General features: G+C 43.2%; 1 protein-coding gene across 31 annotated transcripts in view; it reads right to left on the bottom strand.

Moving 5' to 3' along the window:
* The window catches only part of adgrl2a (adhesion G protein-coupled receptor L2a), a 485081-nt gene that overhangs the window by 70679 nt on the left and 391344 nt on the right, over positions 1-23058 (bottom strand). For all 31 annotated transcript variants that reach the window (XM_043698637.1, XM_043698647.1, XM_043698657.1 and 28 more), the window contains 4 exons: positions 8701-8823; positions 6398-6597; positions 4062-4235; positions 915-1124 (listed from right to left, as the gene is read on the bottom strand). In XM_043698637.1, the coding sequence (XP_043554572.1) occupies positions 915-1124; positions 4062-4235; positions 6398-6597; positions 8701-8823 (707 nt within the window). The remainder of the gene's footprint in view (positions 1-914; positions 1125-4061; positions 4236-6397; positions 6598-8700; positions 8824-23058) is intronic.

Consider the following 23058-nt stretch of genomic DNA (forward strand, 5'->3'; position numbering starts at 1 on the left):
TCAACAAATAAGAGTTGAAATCCCTATCAAATTGCGAGGTTCCTCCAGTTCAGCAGTCCGGTACATTGGGGGACACAGGTGGAGACTGGCAACCTGGACCTGGGAACAGAGCCACAGATAAACTGCAAAACTAATCCCATTTTGTGGACCTACAGCTTCTGGAAATTAATTGCAATAAATAAAATTCTTGGGGTCTACTTCAATACGACAAAATCGACGATGTCTACTTTGGGGATCATTGCTCAGGGCTGTACATGGACAAATCAGAGTCAATTTGAAACAGCTGACAATGTTTGTCGGTTAACTGTCTGACAGAATCTAATCGATGCTTTCATGAAGGCAAAACCTCGACTCATGACCACTCTTTCTTGTGAATGTCCTAACGAGTGCAAGAATCTTTGACAAAAGGTGTCTTTTCTGCAACACTCAAGCTCTGTGCTACTGAGTAGAAAAAATAAGAAGATGAGGGGGAAAGAAATGGAAAGGTAAGTGCAGTAAAATGCAGGAAGGAGGTTCATGAAGAACATAACCCCAAGAACAGATCTGATGGGTTGAATGGCCTGGGACTGTGCTGTAAATGTTACATTTGATGAATAACCTTTCAATGGCAGTCTTAAGCTTGACATTGAATACACTGGCCTATCATCTCCATTAAATGGTTTACACAAAGACAAGGTATGCAAATCCCTAAAGTGCCTTGATTTATGAACTCCCCGTCATCCTCCTGAGTGCTTAATACCACCGTTAAAAACGGTTGCTGCTCAACACAAGCATTTAAACACCGGCGTGTCAAGTTTGATATACTGGAGGCTGATAGTGCAATTGTGTTTAAACTCACATCCATCTCGGAACAAAGTCAATTCTGCGCAAGAACAGCACTTCCAGGAAATCAATAGCGCAGGCCAGGACCTTACCTCATAGTCAACCTTATCGATGCCCACCAGGAAGATAAATTCTGCGATAAATAGATTCATGCAGAGGTTTTTGTGGATGGTGTTGCGGTCGCTCTGGAGACCCCGGAAGAAGCAGAAAGTGAAGATGCAAATGGCCAAGCAGATGAGGGAGATGACAATTCCCACCCAGCTGATGATGGACAGGATCAGCTCGTGTATCTCAGTGGAGAACTGTAGGAGAAACATTGGGCAGATTGAATACAAACAATAACCAAATAGGAAAATACACTGAGCCCTCCATCCCTGTCCCTCTCAATTGTATATATAATACAAACTTATATATTAACTATACCATTATAATATATTATCGAAACATATAAAGAAACTGTTGATAGTGAGGGATTCACTGATGGTAAATCCACTGAATGTCAAGGAGCAGTGGATTTATTGTTTCTTAGATGGTCATTGACTGGCATTAATGTGGTGAAAATGTTACTTGCCACTTGTCAGCCCAAGCCTGGACATTGTCCAGATCATGTTGTATTTGAACATGGACTGCTTCAGTATCGGAGGAGTCGCAAATGGTTCTGAACGTTGTGCAATCATCCCCGCTTATGACGTTATGATGGAGGGAAGGTCATTGATGAAACAAGTGAACAACACTCAAGAAGCTTGACACCAACCAGGACAAAGCAACCCATTGACTGGCACTACACCCACAAACATCCACTCCCTCCACCATTGACGCTCAGTAGCAGCAGTCTGTACTATTTACAAGATTCATTGCATAAATTCACCAAAATCCTCAGACAGCACCTTCCAAACCTCTGGCCACTTCCATCGAGAAGGACAATGGCAGCAGAGACATAGCAACATCACAATCTGAAAGTTTCCCTCCAAGCTATTCATCATCCTGACTTGGAAAAATATCACTGTTCCTTCACTGTTGCTGGGTCAAAATCCTGGAATTTTCTCCCTAACAGCATTGTGGGTCTACCCTACAGCACATGGACTGCAGTAATTCAAGAAGACATATTACCACCACCTTCTCAAGGGACAACTAGGGACAGGCAGTAAATGCTGACGCTGCCAAGGACACCCACATCACATGATTAAAAAAAATTTGAGGTAGAGACAATTTGGAACCAGTGGCTGTAGAGATACATTTTTTGATGGCAACAAGAAGCTGATTGGTCTATGGACTAGTGACTGTTAATAAATGACAGAGACCTTTTTACCAGCTAACAATTGTGTGTTTAATTTTCACGGAACTGTACTGCTTTATTACAGAGAGAGAGAGAGAGGGAGTGAGTGTTCAGGAACAGTCTGTCTGTTCTTTGTAGTAAAACCTCACTGAAAAACTATAAAAAAATGTCTTTTTGCTGTGTAACTGCTGTTGTAAGCTGTCTTTTTATAAGAGACTTTTTACAAGTGTAGCAGCTACCTTGTGCCTCTTACTAATCAGTGGAAACATCAAGAGAAAGATGATTGAAACAGGCAGAAGAGTCATGAGGATCATCTTGATAATAGAACCCAGGAATAAAGACTTCTAAACTGATTATCCATGTTTACTTCCTCTGCCCATAACCTAGTTTACCCCATCTGTGTAGAGAGGTGATTAGGGTGTTAATTTGTACAATGACAAACGTAAAACATACAACATTACAGAGCAGTACAGGCCCTTCAACTCTCGATGTTGTGCTGACCAGTGTAACCAACCTGAAATCCATCTATCCTACACTATTCCAAATGTATCCATATGTTTATCCAATGACCATTGAAATGCCTTTAACTGTTTACCTGCAGGCTAATTATTTGGAATAAATAAGAAGTCTTGTTCAGTATAGAAACTGAGATTGTGCTTTCTACCAATTTGAGGCTGAAAGGTGGGCATTCGATGTACTTTATAAAATCTTGAAATATTTTAGAAATGAACAAAGGTCAGATAGAATGCGTTTGTTTTCATTGGAATGCAGGAGGTTGAGGAGCTGATGTGTGAGAAGTTTATAAGATTGTGAATGGCATGGATAGAGTAGAAAGTATGAGGCTTTTTCCCAGGGTTGAGGGGTCAATTAGTTGGGGTCACAGGTTCAAGGTATGGGGAGGGAAGTTTAGAAGAGATGTGCGAGGTGGATTTTCACACAAAGGGTGGAGTGGCTGGAACATGCTGGCACAGGAGGTGGTGGAAGCAGACACAATAACAGCATTGAAGAAGCAGCTGGACGAATACATGAATAGGAAGGGCATGGGGGATATGGATCCTGTAAGTGAAGACAGTTTTAGTATGGAAGGGTAAAATGTGTTGGTTGGAGGGTTGAAGGGCCTGTTGCTGTGCTGTATTGTTCTTTGTGACGACTCCAACAATAGTAGGGCTTGATTTCCAGTGCGCTACTGCAGCGAGCCGTAACAGGAGAATTTATCCAATTCATGTTTTGAAAACCATTGTGTCTGCTTCCTTCCTCCTTTCAGGCATTACAGTTCACATCGTAACGACACACTGCATGAAAAATGATTCTCCTCACCTCCCTCTCTGAGTTTTTTTTGCCAACTATTGTAAAGCTGTGTCCTCAGCTGACTGACCTTCCTGTCAGAGGGACCACTTTTCTGCCTATCTTACCCTACCAGAAGTACTCACACGTACTTCAGAAAGACAAGACAGCTTGCCCCAGCAGCTGTCAGGCTGATGGGCAGGGTGGGGAAAATAGGGCTCATTCCATCTCTGCTGACAGTTCCCCAGGCCCATGAGAAATGTTTAAATTCACTCGTGGGACATGGGTGTCGCTGGTTGGCCACCATTTATTGCTTGTCCCAAAATGCTCTTGAACTGAGTGGTTTATTAAGCCATTTCGGAGAGTAGTTGAGAGTCAATCACGTTGCTGTGGGTCTGGATTCGCATGTAGGCCAGACCAGGTAAGGAAGGCAGATTTCCTTCTCTAAAGGACATTAGTGAACCAGATGGGGTTTTCCTGACAATTGACAATGGCTTCATGGTCATCAGTAGGTTCTGAATTCCAATTTTCTTTTTCAAATTGAACTCAAACTGCTCTGGCAAGATTCGAACAGAGGTCCTCAGAACACTCGCTAAGTTTCTGGGTTAATAATCAAATGATAATCGCACCAGGCCATTGCCTCTTGTCTAAGCACCTGCCAAGTGGGTTGGTAACTCACCTCAATTTCCTTGTGGGCCATGATGATGGCAAAGTTGGTCAGGTGCCGGCACTCACACTTGGTGTGAGTCCTGTTGGTGTCAATCAGCTTGCACCCCTGGGTGGACCAGAACCCAGTCATGGTGCGCTCCGAGTAACTCCAGAACGAGCAGTTGGCATTGAAGTAGTTGTCAGGCTGAAGGGAGAGATGCAGAGACAATGTTCAATTATTCACTGAGTCTCGGCACAGGAGCTAACAAACTTAATTGCAATTTAAACCTTGTTTTTTGCCAAAACCATCAGGCGACAGATTGCATTATATAAATAGGGGGAAGCAGCTTGCTTTGCTCTTTGCTTTATTAATTCATGGGAGCTGGGACTCTAACAAGGTGCATTCCTGATGAAGGGCTTATGCCTAAAACGTCAACTCTCCTGCTCCTCGGATGTTGTCTGACATGCTGACCTTTTTCCAGCGCCACAGTTTTTGACTGTGACTCTCCAGCATCTGCAGTCCTCACTAACTCTGAGCAGTTACAGATCAACCCCATTGGTGTGGGTCTGGAGTCACATCTCGGCCAAGCCAGGTAAGGAAGTGGATTTCCTGATGAAGGGCTTTTGTCCGAAACGTCGATTTTACTGCTCCTTGGATGCTGCCTGAACTGCTGTGCTCTTCCAGAACCACTGATTCAGAATCTGGTTTCCAGCATCTGCAGTCATTGTTTTTACCTTTCCTTCCCTGAAGGTCATTAATGAACCAGATGGGCTTATCGTGACAACAGAAAGCAGGTTTGCAGTCACCATTTACTGAGACTAGCTTTCCCATTGCAAATTTTTAATCAACCCATTTCAGAGATGTCATGACACACCTCAAGGGCAGGTGGAATTTGAACTCGGGCCTCCCTGCTAACCTCAATTTCAGATTCAGATATTTGCCAATTCGCCTGGTCTGGGATGTTATTACACACCTGTGAAGCAAGTGGGACTTGAAGCCAGGACTCCTGCTTCAGAGGTACAGTCACTACCATTGCACTGCAAGCACTCCTCATTCCAGATTTAATGCATTGAAATTCTACCAGCTACTCTGGCAGAACTTGAACCCCTGTCCACAAAGGCATTAGCTGGGATTCCCTGATTACTGGATCAGCAACAATTACCATTTCACAATCACATCCCCACTGTCAATCAGGCGTGTCCCGTGATCGAATTAACTCTTCCTGCAACAAATAAAAACAGACAGGATGCCTTCTCTCATTGGTCAATATTGCTTTGATTAATTGACTAGTGGGGTAACAGGGTTGGTTTAACTCAGTTGGCTGAGTGCTTGGGTTGTGATTTAGAGTAATGCCAATAGTGTGGGTCCAATTCCTGCACCGGCTGAGGTTAACATGAAGGACTCACGAGGGATAAATACGAGGTGCTGCGTTTTTGGAAAGCAAACCTTAGCAGGACCTATACACTTAATGGTAAGGTCCTGAGGAGTGTTGCTGAACAAAGAGACCTTGGAGTGCAGTTCATAGCTCCTTGAAAGTAGAGTCACAGGTAGATAGGATAGTGAAGAAGGCGTTTGGTATGCTTTCCTTTATTGATCAAAGAATTGAGTACAGGAGTTAGGAGGTCATGTTGGGATTTTACAGGACATCGGTTAGGTCACTTTTGGAATATTCCATGCAATTCTGGTCTCCTTCCGATCGGAAAAATGTTGTGAAACTTGAAAGGGTTCAGAAAAGATTTACAAGGATGTTGCCAGGCTTGGAGGGTTTGAACTATAGGGAAAGGCTGAATATAATGGGGCTCTTTTCCCTGGAGTGTCGGAGGCTGAGGGGTGATCTTATAGAGATTTATAAAATTATGAGGGGCATGGATAGGATAAATAGTCAAGGTCTTTTCCCTGGGGTTGGGGAATCCAGAACTAGAGGGCATAGATTTAGGGTGAGAGGGGAAAGATATAAAAGAGACCTAAGGGGCAATATTTTCACATAGAGGGTGGTATGTGTATGGACTGAGCTGCCAGAGGAGGTGGTAAAGGCTAGTACAATTGCAACATTTAAAAGGCATCTGGATGGGTATATGAATAGGAAGGGTTTGGAGGGATATAGGCCGGGTGCTGGCAGGTGGGATTAGATTGGGTTGGGATATCTGGTCAGCATGGACGGGTTGGACTGAAGGGTCTGTTTCTGTGTTGTACATCTCTATGACTCTACAACTCTCCTTCTCAACTTCTCCCCTTACCTGAGGCAATGGTGACCCTCAAGTTAAACTCATCATGAATCACCTCACTGTCCAATGAGAGAGCAGCACTATCATCTAGCAAGACTATGGCTGCTTTTCCTTTGTAGGGGGCTTTGTTTGCAGACTTACATCAATGTGTGCCAGGGTGAAGACCACTGGTTCTGTCACATAGATGCGGCTGGATTCCTTGTTAATGGAAGCCGCGATGATGTGCGAGTTCACTGCGATGGAGTAATTACGCCCAGTTCCGTCACCCGCCATCTTGATTGTCGCGTTCTCCGTGGTCAGGAACTGCCCTAGGCTCTTGTAGAGTGTGAAGACCAGTTTTGCTGCACAGAGCGGGAAAAGGATGGGTGCAAAGAGGGGAGAAAAACTCTCATTAAGTTAAAAAAACACACAACCAAAGTAGCTCCCACTCTAACCCCTGAACATTTTTTGAAAGTCCTTTCGAAAGGCAACGTATGTCAGGTTCAGGAAACTGAAATCGGACAAGGCAGTTGAATATGAAGGAAGCAGGAATGAAATTAAACAAGGATACTAAGATGGCTAAAAGAGGTGATGAATTGTCCTTTGCCAGTAGGATCACAAAGAATCCCACGGCTTTTTATAAGTACATTAGGAGCAAGAGGGTAGTGTGGAAATATAGAAAAAGGACCATTATAGATCACTAGGCTTACTGGGATATTAGAATTAAAGCTTACTTCAGCAACTAATATCAAACAAGATGTTAGCAGTTGTAACTACATATTGCAATATCTTGGAATAACAAAGGCCATCTGTGTTCTGACCTTAAAGTGTGTAACCACAACGAGGGTGTGATACTGAACCAGACACTGAAATATAGATAAGGAAAGGTTTGTCTCTATAAGAAGACGTTACTCAAAAATGAATGTGAATTGGATAACATTCTTCCTCTTATGGACCAGATAAGAATAACAATATTGAGGAGTCCATTGAAAAGTGGTGAACTCTGTACTATGACACTTTAATTGCATTGAGGAGGAACCATTACGTGGTCCTATGGTCCTTGGTTATGTGAGTGTATAAAAATGCTATTGTAACTGATGATCGTTGGCTTTACTAGCCTAGCCTTTGACTAGACACTCTCCCCTTTTTGCTGAAAATGTTGAAGGGCTTATGCCCGAAACATCGATTCTCCTGTTTCTTGGATGCTACCTGACCTGCTGCGCTTTTCCAGCAACACATTTTCAGCTCTGATCTCCAGCATCTGCAGCCCTCACTCTCTCCTCGAAGATTTTTACTCTCCCCTTGTATACAACTATGATAAAAGAAGCTGCAATCTGATGGTCACATACCCTATATTTACCTGTGTGTGTTAAAGAGTCAAACTCAGAGTTGAAACTTCGACAGTAGCAAGGGAAAGGGTAGGTCTCACTCAATGATTCTCCTCTATATATGACTAATTTGCCTGTTTCTGAAGAGAGGGATGCCAATGGCCCTTTGTCCATTTTGATTAATTATTGTAAAAGATTATGATAGGTGCAAATCAAGTGAACACAAAAAAAAATCACTGTTCCCATTAGCAGAAGATACAAGAACTGATGGAAAGATGATTGAGCAAGAGACACAGAAATTTTTTAGGTACCTTTCAAGCAGCAAAATGTAATGACCTTGAAATTGTTACCTATGTGGGTAGCAGAGACAATTAATGATTTTGAAAGAAAATTGACACACAGTGCAGGAATGAACTTACAGGGCTATGGGGATAATGCAGGGCAATGGGACTGATTCATTAACCCGCTCAATCAAACTAAAATCAGGTTAAACAGTCCCGGATGCTGCGCTGTAACATAAACGCAATCAAACAGTTCACGGAAACTTATAAAAGGCAAACGGATGCTTACTAAATCAGAATAACACGATCTGAGCCACTCCAGCCCCTGTGGTACTCGCTGGTTTCTGAAGGTCTCTGTTGTGTCAATGGCTTCCTCTCCAGAGGCACCCAAGTGTGAATGTAACCTTGAGAGAGTGGCCAGGCAGTCAGGCACAATTGCCCCATCCATGGCCTGTTGCCTGGACCTGTTAATGGTCACTTTGGCCAATGCCCAGGGGCAAGCCCAACAACCTGGTTGTCCCTCCCCAGAAGGGGTGCCCACAGATTATGAACAGGGGGCTGACATGCAACCAGAACCTCAGGAGCTGCCCCTTTAAAACAAAAACTAAACAGGGACTGCAACTGAAAACATTCCACGTCAATATGGACAACCATTTCCCCCAATGCTGCGATGGGCAGAGTGGCTTCCTTTAGTGTTGGACCGACTGTACCAAGAAACCCAGAAACTAACTGAAACAGGGACTACCTTCACCTCACACAGAGAAAGGGGTCTGAGGGGGAGGGACGAAACGCAAGTGCTTTTTATTGAAAAGTGCACAGCAAGAATCCTTATTGCAGGAAGGTTTCTGATACTTACCAGTCCGGCTGTTTTGCTTAATGGTGTTGCCTGAGAGGTGGATCGAGTTCCCACCCATATAGCCCTGGGGAAACCTCAGATCCTTCACCTGGCCCTCTGTTATCAGCAAACCAACCTCCAAAACTGGTTCAGCACCATGCCAGAGACGAAGCAGAGGGAAGACGGAAAAAAACAGGTTTTTAAAAATAAACCATGCACTCGCATGACAAAACATCAAATATAATTTATACTGGACTATCCATATTCCACTGTGTGTGTGTGTGTCTGTAAGTGTTGGATGTAGGTTTGCTCGCTGGAAGGTGTCACCATACTAGGTAACACCTTCCAGCTCAGCGAGCAAACCTACATCCAGAACCTCAACCTGAGCTACAAATCTTCTCAAAACTCGCTTGCTTCTCTAAGTGTGTGAGTGCACCTTGGCATGATCTGAATTCATTAGAATCTGTATTAAATGTTGGTCACCATTGTTGTGAAAATCCATCTGGCTCACATATCCTTTAGGGAAGAAAATCTGTCTGTCTTCCCAATCTGCCTGCATGTGACTCCAGACCCATAGCAACTTGGTTGATCTTTAACTACCCTCTGGGCAAATAGGATGGTCAATAAATGCTGTCAAAATCTACATCTCACAAATGAATGTAAAAAAACAGTTTCTCCTTCAAAATGATTTATTTGTTCATGAATGGGATGTGGATGTTGCTGACTGGGCCCAGTATTTACGGGCCACTCCAAACTGTCCTAGAGAAGGTGGGGGTGAGCTGCTTTCATGAACCACTGCAGTCTGTGTGCGCTAGGGGACATTCACAGCGTTGTAAGGAAGGGAGGCCCAGGGATTTTGACCCAATGATAGTGAAAGAGCAGTGATATATTTCCAAGTCAGAATGATGCATTGCTTGGAGGGGCAGGTGCAGGCAGTGCAAATGTCCTCCTGAAGAGTGGAGGTGACAAATTGGGATGTGACACTCAGTTCTATCAGACGGTTCTTGGTAAATCCTGGGGATGAGCAAGTCTCCACAGTATGTGTTAGCATGACCACCTCTTCAAACTAAGGACTAAATTGTTCACTTACTTATCAATCTTGTAAAGAAGATTAAGAACTTTCATTTCAAGTGTGTTACTTAAGGCCAGCATAAGGTCAACAATGGAGGCTCACCAATGATGTTACCTAGCATGGTGATGAGACGTCTGAGAACAAATCTATCAGCTCAGCGAGCAACCTTACTACCTGAAACTGAACCTGAGCTACAAATATTGCTAGCATTTGTTGCCCATTCCTTAACTGCCATGGGATTAAGGGATTTGTTGACACATTTCAGAGGACATTGTTGTCAGTCTACAGCCATATGCAGAGTAGACCAAAGAACAGCAGATTTCCTTCCCTACAGGAGATCAGGGATGTAGTAGATTTGTATAACAATTGACAATAATTTACAGGTCATCATCACTGAGACAATATCAGATTTTTATTATTCAAAACATACGCTTGGCAGCATCTGTAAGGAGATATCAGAGTTAACATTCTGGGTCCGGTGATCCTTCCTCAGAAGTGTAAGGGTACATAAATTTTGTATGCAGTTTACTAATGGGGAAGTGATAGCTTAGTGGTATTACTGGCTGGTCTGTTAATCCAAAGAGACAGGTGCATTCTGGGAACCTGGGTTCAAACCTCCAATTATGCGACTAATGATGACCATGTGTCAATTGCTGGGAAAATCCATCTGCTTCACTGATGTGACTCCAAACCCACAGCAATGTGGCTAACTCTTAAATGCCCTTTGGACAATAAATGCCGGCCTAGCCCTTTTCCCATGAAGTAATTTTTTTTTACAAAGTATACTCCAATGAAGAGCAAGTTGACTTCTGGAAGAGTATATTACCATATGGGAAGGAGACTGATTGGCACAGATTTGAAGCTTGGGGACATGTCTTGGAGATCACTGGAGCATGCTGCCTGTGAGTCTTGGCTTTAAACAACAAACCCCAACTCCAATAACAAACTCCACACTCACGCACTTTATCAGGTGGGATCAGAATCTTGGTGAATGTGTTTCCTGCATCTACTTGGCCCAGTAGGTTCAAAATGGACCGAACGGTCAACTTTTTCATGCAGTTAAAAAGACTAGGATTGTTTTCACTGGGAAGATGGTGGTTGAGAGGAGACCTGATGTTGGTCTACACAATTATGAGAGGTATAGATAGGGTGGATAATCAGAGGCTTTCACCCAGGTTTGAAATTTCAATTACAAGGGGGCACAGGTTCAAGGTGAGAGGGGGAAAAGTTTAAGGGAGATGCGACAGGGACATTTTTCACGCAGAGAGTGATAGGAGCCTGGAACACATTGCAAGAAGAGGTGGTGAAAGCAGGCACATTGGTGACATCTAAGAGGCATCTGGATGGTTACATGAAAAGGAAGAGAGGAGAGGGATACAGACCAAATAAAAGCAGGAGGTTTGTTTATTAGTTCAGTTAGGGCATGATGACGTAGGAGAAAGTGATGACGTACACAGGCTTGGAGGGCTGAAGGGCCTGTTCCTGTGCTGTACATTTTTCTTTGAACATCTGTTCTTATTAAATCTATCTGTGCAACAGATTTCCACAGTCTTTCTCCAGGTAAATAATATTGATCACTTATTGCTCTTGCAAAGTCAATAGCTTTACATTTTTACATGTTACATTCTATCTACCGAGTTTTTACCCACTCACTTAAACTGTCTGCATTCCTGATGCAAAGTCTTTGTGTCATCCTCACTGCTTGCCTTCCCATCCATTTTATAGTCATCCACAAACTTGGAACATTATTTTCCTCATCAAATCATTAACACGTATTGCAAATAATTGTTCCTCAGGCACTGAACCCTTTGATGCACCACCAGCTGCAAGCTGCTATCCTGAAAATGAACTCCCTGATTTATTTTAGTTTGCCAATTCACTATCTATCCTAATATGCTACCCCCAATATTGTGGGATCTTATACAATCAAATAACCTTATGGGCGGTACCTCATTGAATGCATTTTTGAGATCTAAATATATTGCATCTAGAGTCATAGAGATGTACAGCACGGAAACAGACCCTTCAGTCCAACCCGTCCATGCTGACCAGATATCCCAACCCAATCTAGTCCCATCTGCCAGCACCCAGCCCATATCCCTCCAAACCCTTCCTATTCATATACCCATCCAAATGCCTCTTAAATGGTTCAATTGTACCAGCCTCCACCACATCCTCTGGCAGCTGATTCCATACATGTACCACCCTCTGCATGAAAACGTTGCCCCTTAGGTCCCTTTTATATCTTTCCCCTCTCACCCTAAACCTATGCCCTCTAGTTCTGGACTCCCCCATCCCGGGGAAAAGACCCCTCAGCCTCCGACGCTCCAGGGAACCCAGCCCCAGCCTGTTCAGCCTCTCCCTATAGCTCAAATCATCCAACTCTGGCAACATCCTTGTAAATCTTTTCTGAACCCTTTCAAGTTTCACAACATTTTTCCGACAGGAAGGAGACCAGAATTTGCACGCAATATTCCAACAGTGGCCTAACCAATCTACTGTCCCTTTATCTATCCTGCTTGTTCGCTCCTCAGAGAAGTTTAGTTAACATCAGGCATGAAACTGTGCTGACTCTGCACGATTGTATCATGTATTTCAAATGCTCTCCTGTTACAAACTTTTTAACAGGCTCTAACATTTTCCAAATGACAGATGCTCAGTTAACTGGCCCATAGCTGCCTGTTTTTTTATTGTATCCTTCCCTTTTTGAAGAAAGGTATTACATTGGGAGTCTTTCAATCCTTTGGGACTTTTCCAAAATCTAAGGATTATCGGAGGATTACCACCGGTGCATCCAATATTTCCATAGCTACTTCCTTTAACCCCTTCATTTTTTAGTATTTTTGAAAAGTTATTAATTTGCTCTACCATGAAGACTGATACAAAGAATTTATTCAACATCTCTATTTCCTGGTTCCCCTTTTTGTTGTTTTCTCAGCCTCATTCTCTAAATGCCTATGTTCACTTTGGCCTCAATGGTCCACTTTAAAGAAGCTCTTGCTGTCTATTTTTAAATTGTTTGCTGATTTACCCTCAAAGGATATTTTCTTCTTTTTTTAGTCATCTTTTGCTGGCTTTTAAAACTTTCCCAATCCTCTGGCTTTCCACAAATCTTTGCGATTCCTTATGCTGGATTCTACGCTTAGCTTCCTTGATTAACAATGTTCAGTTTATCCCCTTCCTATAATCCATCTTCCTCACTGGGATATATCTTTGCTGTGAGTCTATTTTCTTAAACACCTGTCATTGTCCCTCAACCATCTTCTGCTAAACTCCTTTCCCAATCCACTCCAGCCAACACATGCCTTTGCAGTTACCGTTGTTTAACTTGAGCACAGTTGATTCTGACCCAAGTTCCTCACTCTCGAATGGAATGCTACTTTTATCTTGTATGGTCACTGTTCCCAAGGGGGTTTTTAACCCTGAGATCATTTATGAAACCTGCCTCATTACACATTACCAGATCCAAAATAGCCTGCTCCCTCAACAAAGAAAGAACAAAGAACAGCGAATGCTGGAAATCTGGAACCAATACAGAAATCGCTAGAAAAACTCAACAGGTTTGGCAGCATCAATGCGGAGAAAGCAGAGTTAACGTTTTGAGACCAGTGACCCTTCCTCTCTCCACCTGGTGCCGGTGCCTAACTGGATCTGTAACATATTGTTCGAGGAAACTGTCCTGAACACACTCTATGAATTCGTCTTCATGGCTACCTTTGGTAATTTGATTTTCCCAATCTACATGAGGATTAAAGTTATTAAAATGATTTAATGTATTGCTTTTTTTTTAACATGCCCTCATTATCTCAATTGGCACTTCTGAGGCTACAGGTTCATTAATCATTCCATTTGGCAGGGAACATTTTGAGGCAAGACCTGCACCCAAGGAAATGGGGAGCGATTTAGTCATGAATTGACTAACCCACCTCCCCCGGGATAACCATTGGAATTATTGCTTGGGCGCCCCACCATGTTTTTAGCTGGTGGAATTGGAAACTCTGTAAAATCCAGTCTGGGACAGTTAAAGAATATCAGTGGAACAGTGCAGTTTTTGGAAGGCAATTCAACATTTTCTGATCCGAGACATTTTATGCTGTACAAGAAAAATGAATTCAAATTTTTCTCAAGCTCTAATGGTAGAATTTGAAATTGTGTTCTCTGTGCCACTGAGTCACCATTCGTCCACCCTACTGTGAGTATGATAGTGAAACGATATAATTTCTGCCCTGCAGCCTTGAATTTAATTACAAGCAAAATACATCTGCAAGTTCACCCAACATTAAGAAGAAGCAATGCCATTTATTCTAGACATATATTTTGCAGATTGAATGCAATTTGTGAAGACAATGCAGATAGATTTCCTCTTGATACTATTAAACACCTTAAAGTGGAGAAAAAACTTACTGTGTTTTCCCAGTCCCAGAGAGTTTTTAACGTCTTTAAAAACACACTTATTATTTGGCCAGAAATAAGCAAGTGAATGAGACTTTTCTGTCACGTTTGTGATCAGATTTCTCCTCGGTCATTCTGCTGAAAAACGCACCCTAACTTGATCTCACAAACCCTGGGTCAATCTATTCCAGTAGCGTATCAGCACTGAGAACTCAGGTGGTCATCTACTTATACTCCCATCTAACAGGACAAATCCAAGCTGGCCATTTATTACCTTCATCATCAGTCCTGTCAATAGACAATAGACAATAGGTGCAGGAGTAGGCCATTTTGCCCTTCAAGCCAGCACCACCATTCATTATGATCATGGCAGCTCATTCCATCCAAGCACCACCCTCTGTGTGAAAATATTGCCCCTTAGGTCTCACTGGTTCCACTGCCCTCTGGGGCAGAGCATTCCACACAGCCACCACTCTCTGGGTGAAGAAGTTTCTCCTCAACTCTGTCCTAAATGGCCTACCCCTTATTTTTGAGCTGTGTCCTCTGGTTCAGGACTCATCCATCAGCGGAAATATGCTTCCTGCCTCCAGAGTGTCCAATCCTTTAATAATCTTATACGTCTCAATCAGATCCCCCCTCAGCCTTCTGAACTCAAGGGTATACAAGCCCAGTCGCTCCAATCTTTCAACGTAAGATAGTCCCTTTATTCCGGAAATTGACCTCGTGAACCTACGCTGCATTCCCTCAATAGCCAGAATGTCTTTCCTCAAATTTGGACCAAAACTGCACACAATATTCCAGGTGCAGTCTCACCAGGGCCCTGTACAGCTGCAGAAGAACCTCTTTGCTTCTCTACTCAATTCTTCTTGTTATGAAGGCTAGCATGCTATTAGCTTTCTTCACTGCCTGTTGAACTGTGGTATTGTGGATTGAGGCAGACATCAATTAATGGGCCCAAGGGCCTTTTTCTGTGCTGGAGACCTCTACAACTCATGACACCTTCCCACTCAGATTCAGCCCAGTTCGGGTGCCTTCAAGACCAGATCATCCCAACCCTGCTCTATACAGGAGCTAAATTTCATAGAGGGGAGATAAGATTATTTGACAACGTTGAGGCAGTAATATGGATCGAGTGCGAAGCAAAACAGAAATCAACTGGGGTCAATAATAAATCTCTTCAATGGCCTGGAAGGATGACAGGCACAGAGAAAGATGGCTCTAACTACTGAAAGTTCTCCACTGGGGTGCAAGAGTAGCTCCTCAGAACAGTGTCCTCTGTGAGACTTTCTCCATAGAGACATACAGCATGGAAACAGACTCTTCAGTCCAACCAGTCCACGGTGACCAGATATCCTAACCTAATCTAGTCCCATATCCCTCTAAACCCTTCCTATTCATATACTAACATGAATTTTGGGCAACACAGTGGCTCAGTGGTTAGCACTGTTGAGTCACAGCACCAGGGTCCTGGGTTCAATTCCCGCCTGTCTGTGTTGAGTTTGCACATTCTCCCTGTGTCTGCGTGGGTTTCCCCCGGATGCTCCAGTTTCTTCCCACAGTCCAAAGATGTGCAGGTCAGGTGAATTGGCCATGCTAAATTGCCCAGAGTGTTAGGTGCGTAAGTCAGGTGTAAATATAGGGTAGGGGAATGGGTTTCAGTGGGTTTCTCTTCGGAGGGGCAGTGTGGACCTGTTGTGCCAAAGGGCCTGTTTCCACACTGTAGAGAATCTAATCCAGATGTCATTTAAATGCTGTAATTGTACCAGTCTCCATTATTCCCTCTGGCAGCTCATTCCATCCAAGCACCACCCTCTGTGTGAAAATATTGCCCCTTAGGTCTCACTGGTCACAGGCCTCCAGTCTGAAAAGCAACCCTCCACCACCACCCTCTGTCTTCTATCTTTGAGCCAGTTCTGTATCCAAATGTGAGATCTAACCTTGCTAACCAGTCTCCCATGGGGAACCTTGTCGAACGCCTTACTGAAGTTCATACAGATCATGGCCACTGCTCTGCCCTCATCAATCCTCTTTGTTACTTCTCCAGCTGGCCTCCGTGCTATCAGGAGTGGTCAGTGCCCTGTCAATTCTGGTATTCAGCTTCATTGATAGCACCTGAGGATAATGAAGTAGCCTACACCAGATATGGATAACAACATCCAAACTTGGCGTGTGAATTGACATATTTTCCACTATAAGAAGGAAGTCATTCAGCCCATTGAATCTGCTCTGTCATTCAATAGATCATGGCTGATTTAATAATTATCAACTCCATTTTCCTGCCTTTTCCCCATTACCCTTAAAGGATCACAGGATTAGTTCAGGACAAAAGGAGGCCATTCAGCCCATTGTGCTGACACCAGCTCTTTTATTTAATCAGACTTTATTATCTGAAGCCAATCTTCGGCATTTTCCCCGTATCCATGTGCACTATTACCCACCAAAAACACCCAATGCCCTCTTGAATGCCTCAATTGAACTTCCCTCTGTCATATTTCCTGGCAGTAACCCTTGATTGCATAACTGATTAAATCCTGCCCATCTCAGCCTTCAATATGCTTAATGACACAACCTCGACAGACTCACGCCTCAGAGAAGAAATTCTTCCCCATCTCAGCTTTAGTGCGTGACTCTTTACACTGAGATAACACCCTCTGATCCGAGACTCTGCCATGAATGGAAATAATCTCTCTGCACCTAACCTGTCAAGACCTCTTTGGTCTGTACGTTTCAATAAGGTCTTTCATTCTTCTAAACTTCAATGAGTAGAGGCTCACACTACTCAACCTCTCGTCATGAGGCAGTCCTTCCACACCGAATCAATCTTCCCTGACAAAGGGTTAATGGACTCAGACCATAAACTTGTCTTTCTCTCTGTAGAAATATTCGAGCAGGAGGTTGGAAAAACATTGTAAGGCAGGTAGCATCAGGAGATGGCGAATTCAACATTTCAGGTAATGCTGTGTTTTGCGAGCCTCCTGCTTGTCTACTTTTGGATTCTAGCACCTGCAGTTTCTTTGTCTCTTTCTCTGCACAGATTCTGCCAGACCTGCTGACTCTCTCCAGCACAGTTTGTTTTTGAACTTTCCCTGGCCAATCTCAAATGCCAGCATAACTTCCTTCAGATCAGGGGTTGAAAACTGTTCACAGTATTCCATTCTTTCCATACCAATCAACAACAAAGGAAGGAAAACCTCAGAAGCTGCTAACACTGAGTTTCCACCATCAACCTCACGGGGAGTGTCAATGTGAATGACATGCTTGAATGGACAGGTCATCATCATGGCTATGGCTGCAACCACAGGTTGCATAACTCACCACATATGTCCTCAGAGATTTCCATACACTCTTCAATAATTGAGGGACTGAGTTTAATGAAATATGCCCCACTAATCTTGATGAGCAGCACTCCACCAATGCTGACAAAGACTGAAGGCAGAACAGACTGTATTAGATTCTCTACAGCGTGGAAACAGGCCCTTCGGCCCAACCAGTCCACGCCAATTCTCTGGAGAGTAACCCACCCAGACTAATGCACCTAACACTATGGGCAATTTAGCGTGGCCAATTCACCTGACCTGCACATCTTTGGACTGTGGGAGGAAACCGGAGCACCCGGAGAAAACCCACACAGACACGGAGAGAATGTACAAATTCCACATAGACAGTTGCCCGAGGCTGGAATCGAACCTGGGACCCTGGTGCTATGAGGCAACAGTGCTAACCACTGAGCCACCGTGTCGTATGAGAGATATCCGTACCACTGGACACAATGTCTGACCCTGTCCACCACCAATACACTGATGGCTTCAAGGATGCACCATCCGAAGGAGGTGCTGGAGCTAATCTAGCTTCAACAGACCCTCTTGGACAAATGACAAGCCTTTCCCTTTGTCAGCAAGACAGTCCCCTGCCCAGAATGCAGTGAGCCTCATAGCAGCAGCACACAGACAATTGTCTCAGGCTTTAGTTAGTCTTGCCTGACTAACCAATGAAAAATCTTAACACCAGAAAAAAAAACAGTGAAGAGTACCCGAGTGGATTTTCTGAATGTTTCTGCCCCTTCAAAAAATAGGGAGCTCTGAAATGAAGAAAACACACATATTTCAATCAGAAAGTGCTGGAGAAACGCAGCAGATCTGGCAGCTTCCATGTTAGAGTCATAGAGTCATCGAGATGTACAGCATGGAAACAGACCCTTCAGTCCAACCCGTCCAGGCTGACCAGATAGCCTAACCCAATCGAGTCCCACCTGCCAGCACCCGACCCATATCCCTCCAAACCCTTCCTATTCATATACCCATCCAGATGGCTGTGAAATGTTGCACTTGTACCAGACTCAACCACATCCTCTGGCAGCTCATTCCATACACGTACCACTTTCTGCGTGAAAAAGTTGCCCCTTAGGTCCCTTTTATATCTTTCCCCTATCACCCTAAACCTATGCCTTCTCATTCTGGACTCCCCAACTCCAGGGAAAAGACTTTGTCTATTTATCCTATCCATGCCCCTCATGATTTTGTAAACCTTTATAAGGTCACCCCTCAGCCTCCGACGCTCCAGGGAAAACAGCCCCAGCCTGTTCAGCCTCTCCCTGTAGCTCAAATCTTCCAACCCTGGCAACATCCTTGTAAATCTTTTCTGAACCCTTTCAGGTTTCACATCTTTCCGATAGGAAGGAGACCAGAATTGCACGCAATATTCCAACAGTGGCCTAAACAATGTTCTGTACAGCCGCAACATGACCTCCCAACTCCTGTACTTAATATTTGGACCAATAAAGAAAAGCATACCAAATGCCTTCTTCACTATCCTACCTACCTGCGACTCCACTTTCAAGGAGCTATGAACCTACACTCCAAGGTCTCTTTGTTCAGCAACACTCTCTAGGACCATACCATTAAGTGTATAAGTCCTGCTACGATTTGCTTTTCCAAAATGCAGCAGCTCGCAGTATTAACAGAGTTAACCTTTTAAGTCAAGTGACTCATCTTCAGAAATTTACAAGTCTTTCTGAGTTAAACAGGCAGATCTAAAACTTGCAGAACATTGGAAACGTTCTCTGAATAATTCTACTGGGAACCCAAGAGGGATGAGAACATCTCAAAATTCATGCCAAATAAAACAGCAATGCACATATTACCTGGCCTGTAATTGCTCACAGCTAACATTGTACCCAATCTGTAATAATTCACAGCTAACACAGTACCCAATCTGTAACAGCTCACAGCTAACACTGTACCCAATCTGTAATAATCCGCAGCTAACACAGTACCCAATCTGTAATAGCTCACAGCTAACACTGTACCCAATCTGTAACAGCTCACAGCTAACACTGTACCCAATCTGTAATAGCTCACAGCTAACACTGTACCCAATCTGTAATAATTCACAGCCAACACTGTACCCAATCTGTAATAATTCACAGCTAACACTGTACCCAATCTGTAATAATTCACAGCTAACACTGTACCCAATCTGTAAGGGCTCACAGCTAACGCTGTACCCAATCTGTAACAGCTCAGAGCTAACATTGTACCCAATCTGTAACAGCTCAGAGCTAACACTGTACCCAATCTGTAACAGCTCAGAGCTAACACTGTACCCAATCTGTAACAGCTCACAGCTAACACTGTACCCAATCTGTAACAGCACACAGATAACACTTTACCTAATCTGTAACAGCTCAGAGCTAACATTGTACCCAATCTGTAACAGCTCACAGCTAACACTGTACCCAATCTGTAACAGCTCACAGCTAACATTGTACCCAATCTGTAACAGCTCACAGCTAACACTGTACCCAATCTGTAACAGCACACAGATAACACTTTACCCAATCTGTAACAGCTCAGAGCTAACACTGTACCCAATCTGTAACAGCTCAGAGCTAACACTGTACCCAATCTGTAATAATTCACAGCTAACACCGTACCCAATCTGTAAGGGCTCACAGCTAACGCTGAACCCAATCTGTAATAATTCACAGCTAACACCGTACCCAATCTGTAATAGCTCACAGATAACACTGTACCCAAACTGTAAGGGCTCACAGCTAACGCTGAACCCAATCTGTAATAGCTCACAGCTAACACTGTACCCAATCTGTAATAATTCACAGCTAACTCTGCATCCAATCTGTAATTATTCACAGCAAACACTGTACCCAATCAGTCATAGTTCACAGCTAATGCTGTACCCAATCTGTAATAGTTCACAGCTAACACTGTACCCAATCTGTAACAGCTCACAGCTAACACTGTACCCAATCTGTAATAATTCACATCTAACATTGTACCCAATCTGTAAGAGCACACAGATAACACTGTACCCAATCTGTAACAGCTCACAGCTAACACTGTACCCAATCTGTAATAATTCACATCTAACGTTGTACCCAATCTGTAGGGAGCACACAGATAACACTGTACCCAATCTGTAACAGCTCACAGCTAACACTGTACCCAATCTGTAATAATTCACATCTAACGTTGTACCCAATCTGTAGGGAGCACACAGATAACACTGTACCCAATCTGTAACAGCTCACAGCTAACACTGTACCCAATCTGTAATAATTCACATCTAACGTTGTACCCAATCTGTAGGGAGCACACAGATAACACTGTACCCAATCTGTAACAGCTCACAGCTAACACTGTACCTAATCTGTAACAGCTCAGAGCTAACACTGTACCCAATCTGTAAGGGCTCACAGCTAACACTGTACCCAATCTGTAATAATTCACATCTAAACGTTGTACCCAATCTGTAAGAGCACACAGATAACACTGTACCCAATCTGTAACAGCTCACAGCTAACACTGTACCCAATCTGTAATAATTCACATCTAACGTTGTACCCAATCTGTAGGGAGCACACAGATAACACTGTACCCAATCTGTAACAGCTCACAGCTAACACTGTACCCAATCTGTAATAATTCACATCTAACATTGTACCCAATCTGTAAGAGCACACAGATAACACTGTACCCAATCTGTAACAGCACACAGATAACACTGTACCCAATCTGTAACAGCTCACAGCTAACACTGTACCCAATCTGTAACAGCACACAGATAACACTGTACCTAATCTGTAACAGCTCAGAGCTAACACTGTACCCAATCTGTAAGGGCTCACAGCTAACGCTGAACCCAATCTGTAATAATTCACAGCTAACACTGTACCCAATCTGTAATGACTCACAGCTAACACTGTACCCAATCTGTAATGACTCACAGCTAACAATGTACCCAATCTATAACAGCTCACAGCTAACACTATACCCAATCTGTAACAGCTCACAGCTAACACTGTACCCAATCTGTAATAATTCACAGCTAACACTGTACCCAATCGGTAATAGCTCACAGCTAACACTGTACCCAATCCGTAACAGCTCACAGCTAAAACTGTACCCAATCTGTAATAATTCCCAGCTAACACAGTACCCAATCTGTAAGGGCTCACAGCTAACACTGTACCCAATCTGTAATAATTCACAGCTAACACTGTACCCAATCTGTAAGGGCTCACAGCTAACACTGAACCCAATCTGTAATAGCTCACAGCTAACACTGCACCCAATCTGTAATAATTCACAGCTAACTCTGCATCCAATCTGTGATTATTCACAGCAAATACTGTACCCAATCAGTCATAGTTCACAGCTAATGCTGTACCCAATCTGTAATAGTTCACAGCTAACGCTGTACCCAATCTGTAATAATTCACTGTTAACACTGTACCCAATCTGTAACAGCTCACAGCTAACACTGTACCCAATCAGTAATAGCTCACAGCCAACAATGTACCCAATGTGTAATAATTCACAGCTAACACTGTACCCAATCTGTAACAGCTCACAGATAACACTGTACCCAATCTGTAATAGCTCACAGCTAACACTGCACCCAATCTGTAATAATTCACAGCTAACGCTGTACCCAATCTGTAATAATTCACTGTTAACACTGTACCCAATCTGTAACAGCTCACAGCTAACACTGTACCCAATCAGTAACAGCTCACAGATAACACTGTACCCAATTTGTAATAATTCACAGCTAACACTACACCCAATCTGTAATAATTCACAGCTAACACTGTACCAATCTGTAATAGCTCACAGCTAACACTGTACCCAATCTGTAACAGCTCACAGATAACACTGTACCCAATCTGTAATAATTCACAGCTAACACCGTACCAATCTGTAACAACTCACAGATAACACTGTACCCAATCTGTAATAGCTCACAGGTAACACTGTACCCAATCCGTAATAATTCACAGCTAACACAGTACACAATCTGTAATAGCTCACAGCAAACACTGTACCCAATCTGTAACGGTTCACAGCTAACACTGTACCCAATCTGTAATAATTGACAGCTAACACTGTACCCAATCTGTAATAATTCACAGCAAACACTGTACCCAATCTTTAATAGCTCACAGCTAACGCTGTACCCAATCTGTAATAATTCACAGCTAACGCTGTACTCAATCTGTAATTATTCACAGCAAACACTGTACCCAATCTGTAATAGCTCACAGCTAACACTGTACCCAATCTGTAATAATTCACAGCTAACGCTGTACCCAATCTGTAATTATTCACTGCAAACACTGTACCCAATCTGTAATAGCTCACAGCTAACACTGTACCCAATCTGTAATAGTTAACAGCTAACACTGTACCCAATCTGTAATAATTCACAGCAAACACTGTACCCAATCTGTAATAGCTCACAGCTAACACTGTACTCAATCTGTAATAATTCACAGCTAACGCTGTACCCAATCTGTAATAATTCACAGCTAACGCTGTACTCAATCTGTAATTATTCACAGCAAACACTGTACCCAATCTGTAATAGCTCACAGCTAACGCTGTACTCAATCTGTA

The sequence above is a fragment of the Chiloscyllium plagiosum genome, chromosome 11 (genome assembly GCF_004010195.1).
Source record: "Chiloscyllium plagiosum isolate BGI_BamShark_2017 chromosome 11, ASM401019v2, whole genome shotgun sequence".
Taxonomy (NCBI): domain Eukaryota; kingdom Metazoa; phylum Chordata; class Chondrichthyes; order Orectolobiformes; family Hemiscylliidae; genus Chiloscyllium; species Chiloscyllium plagiosum.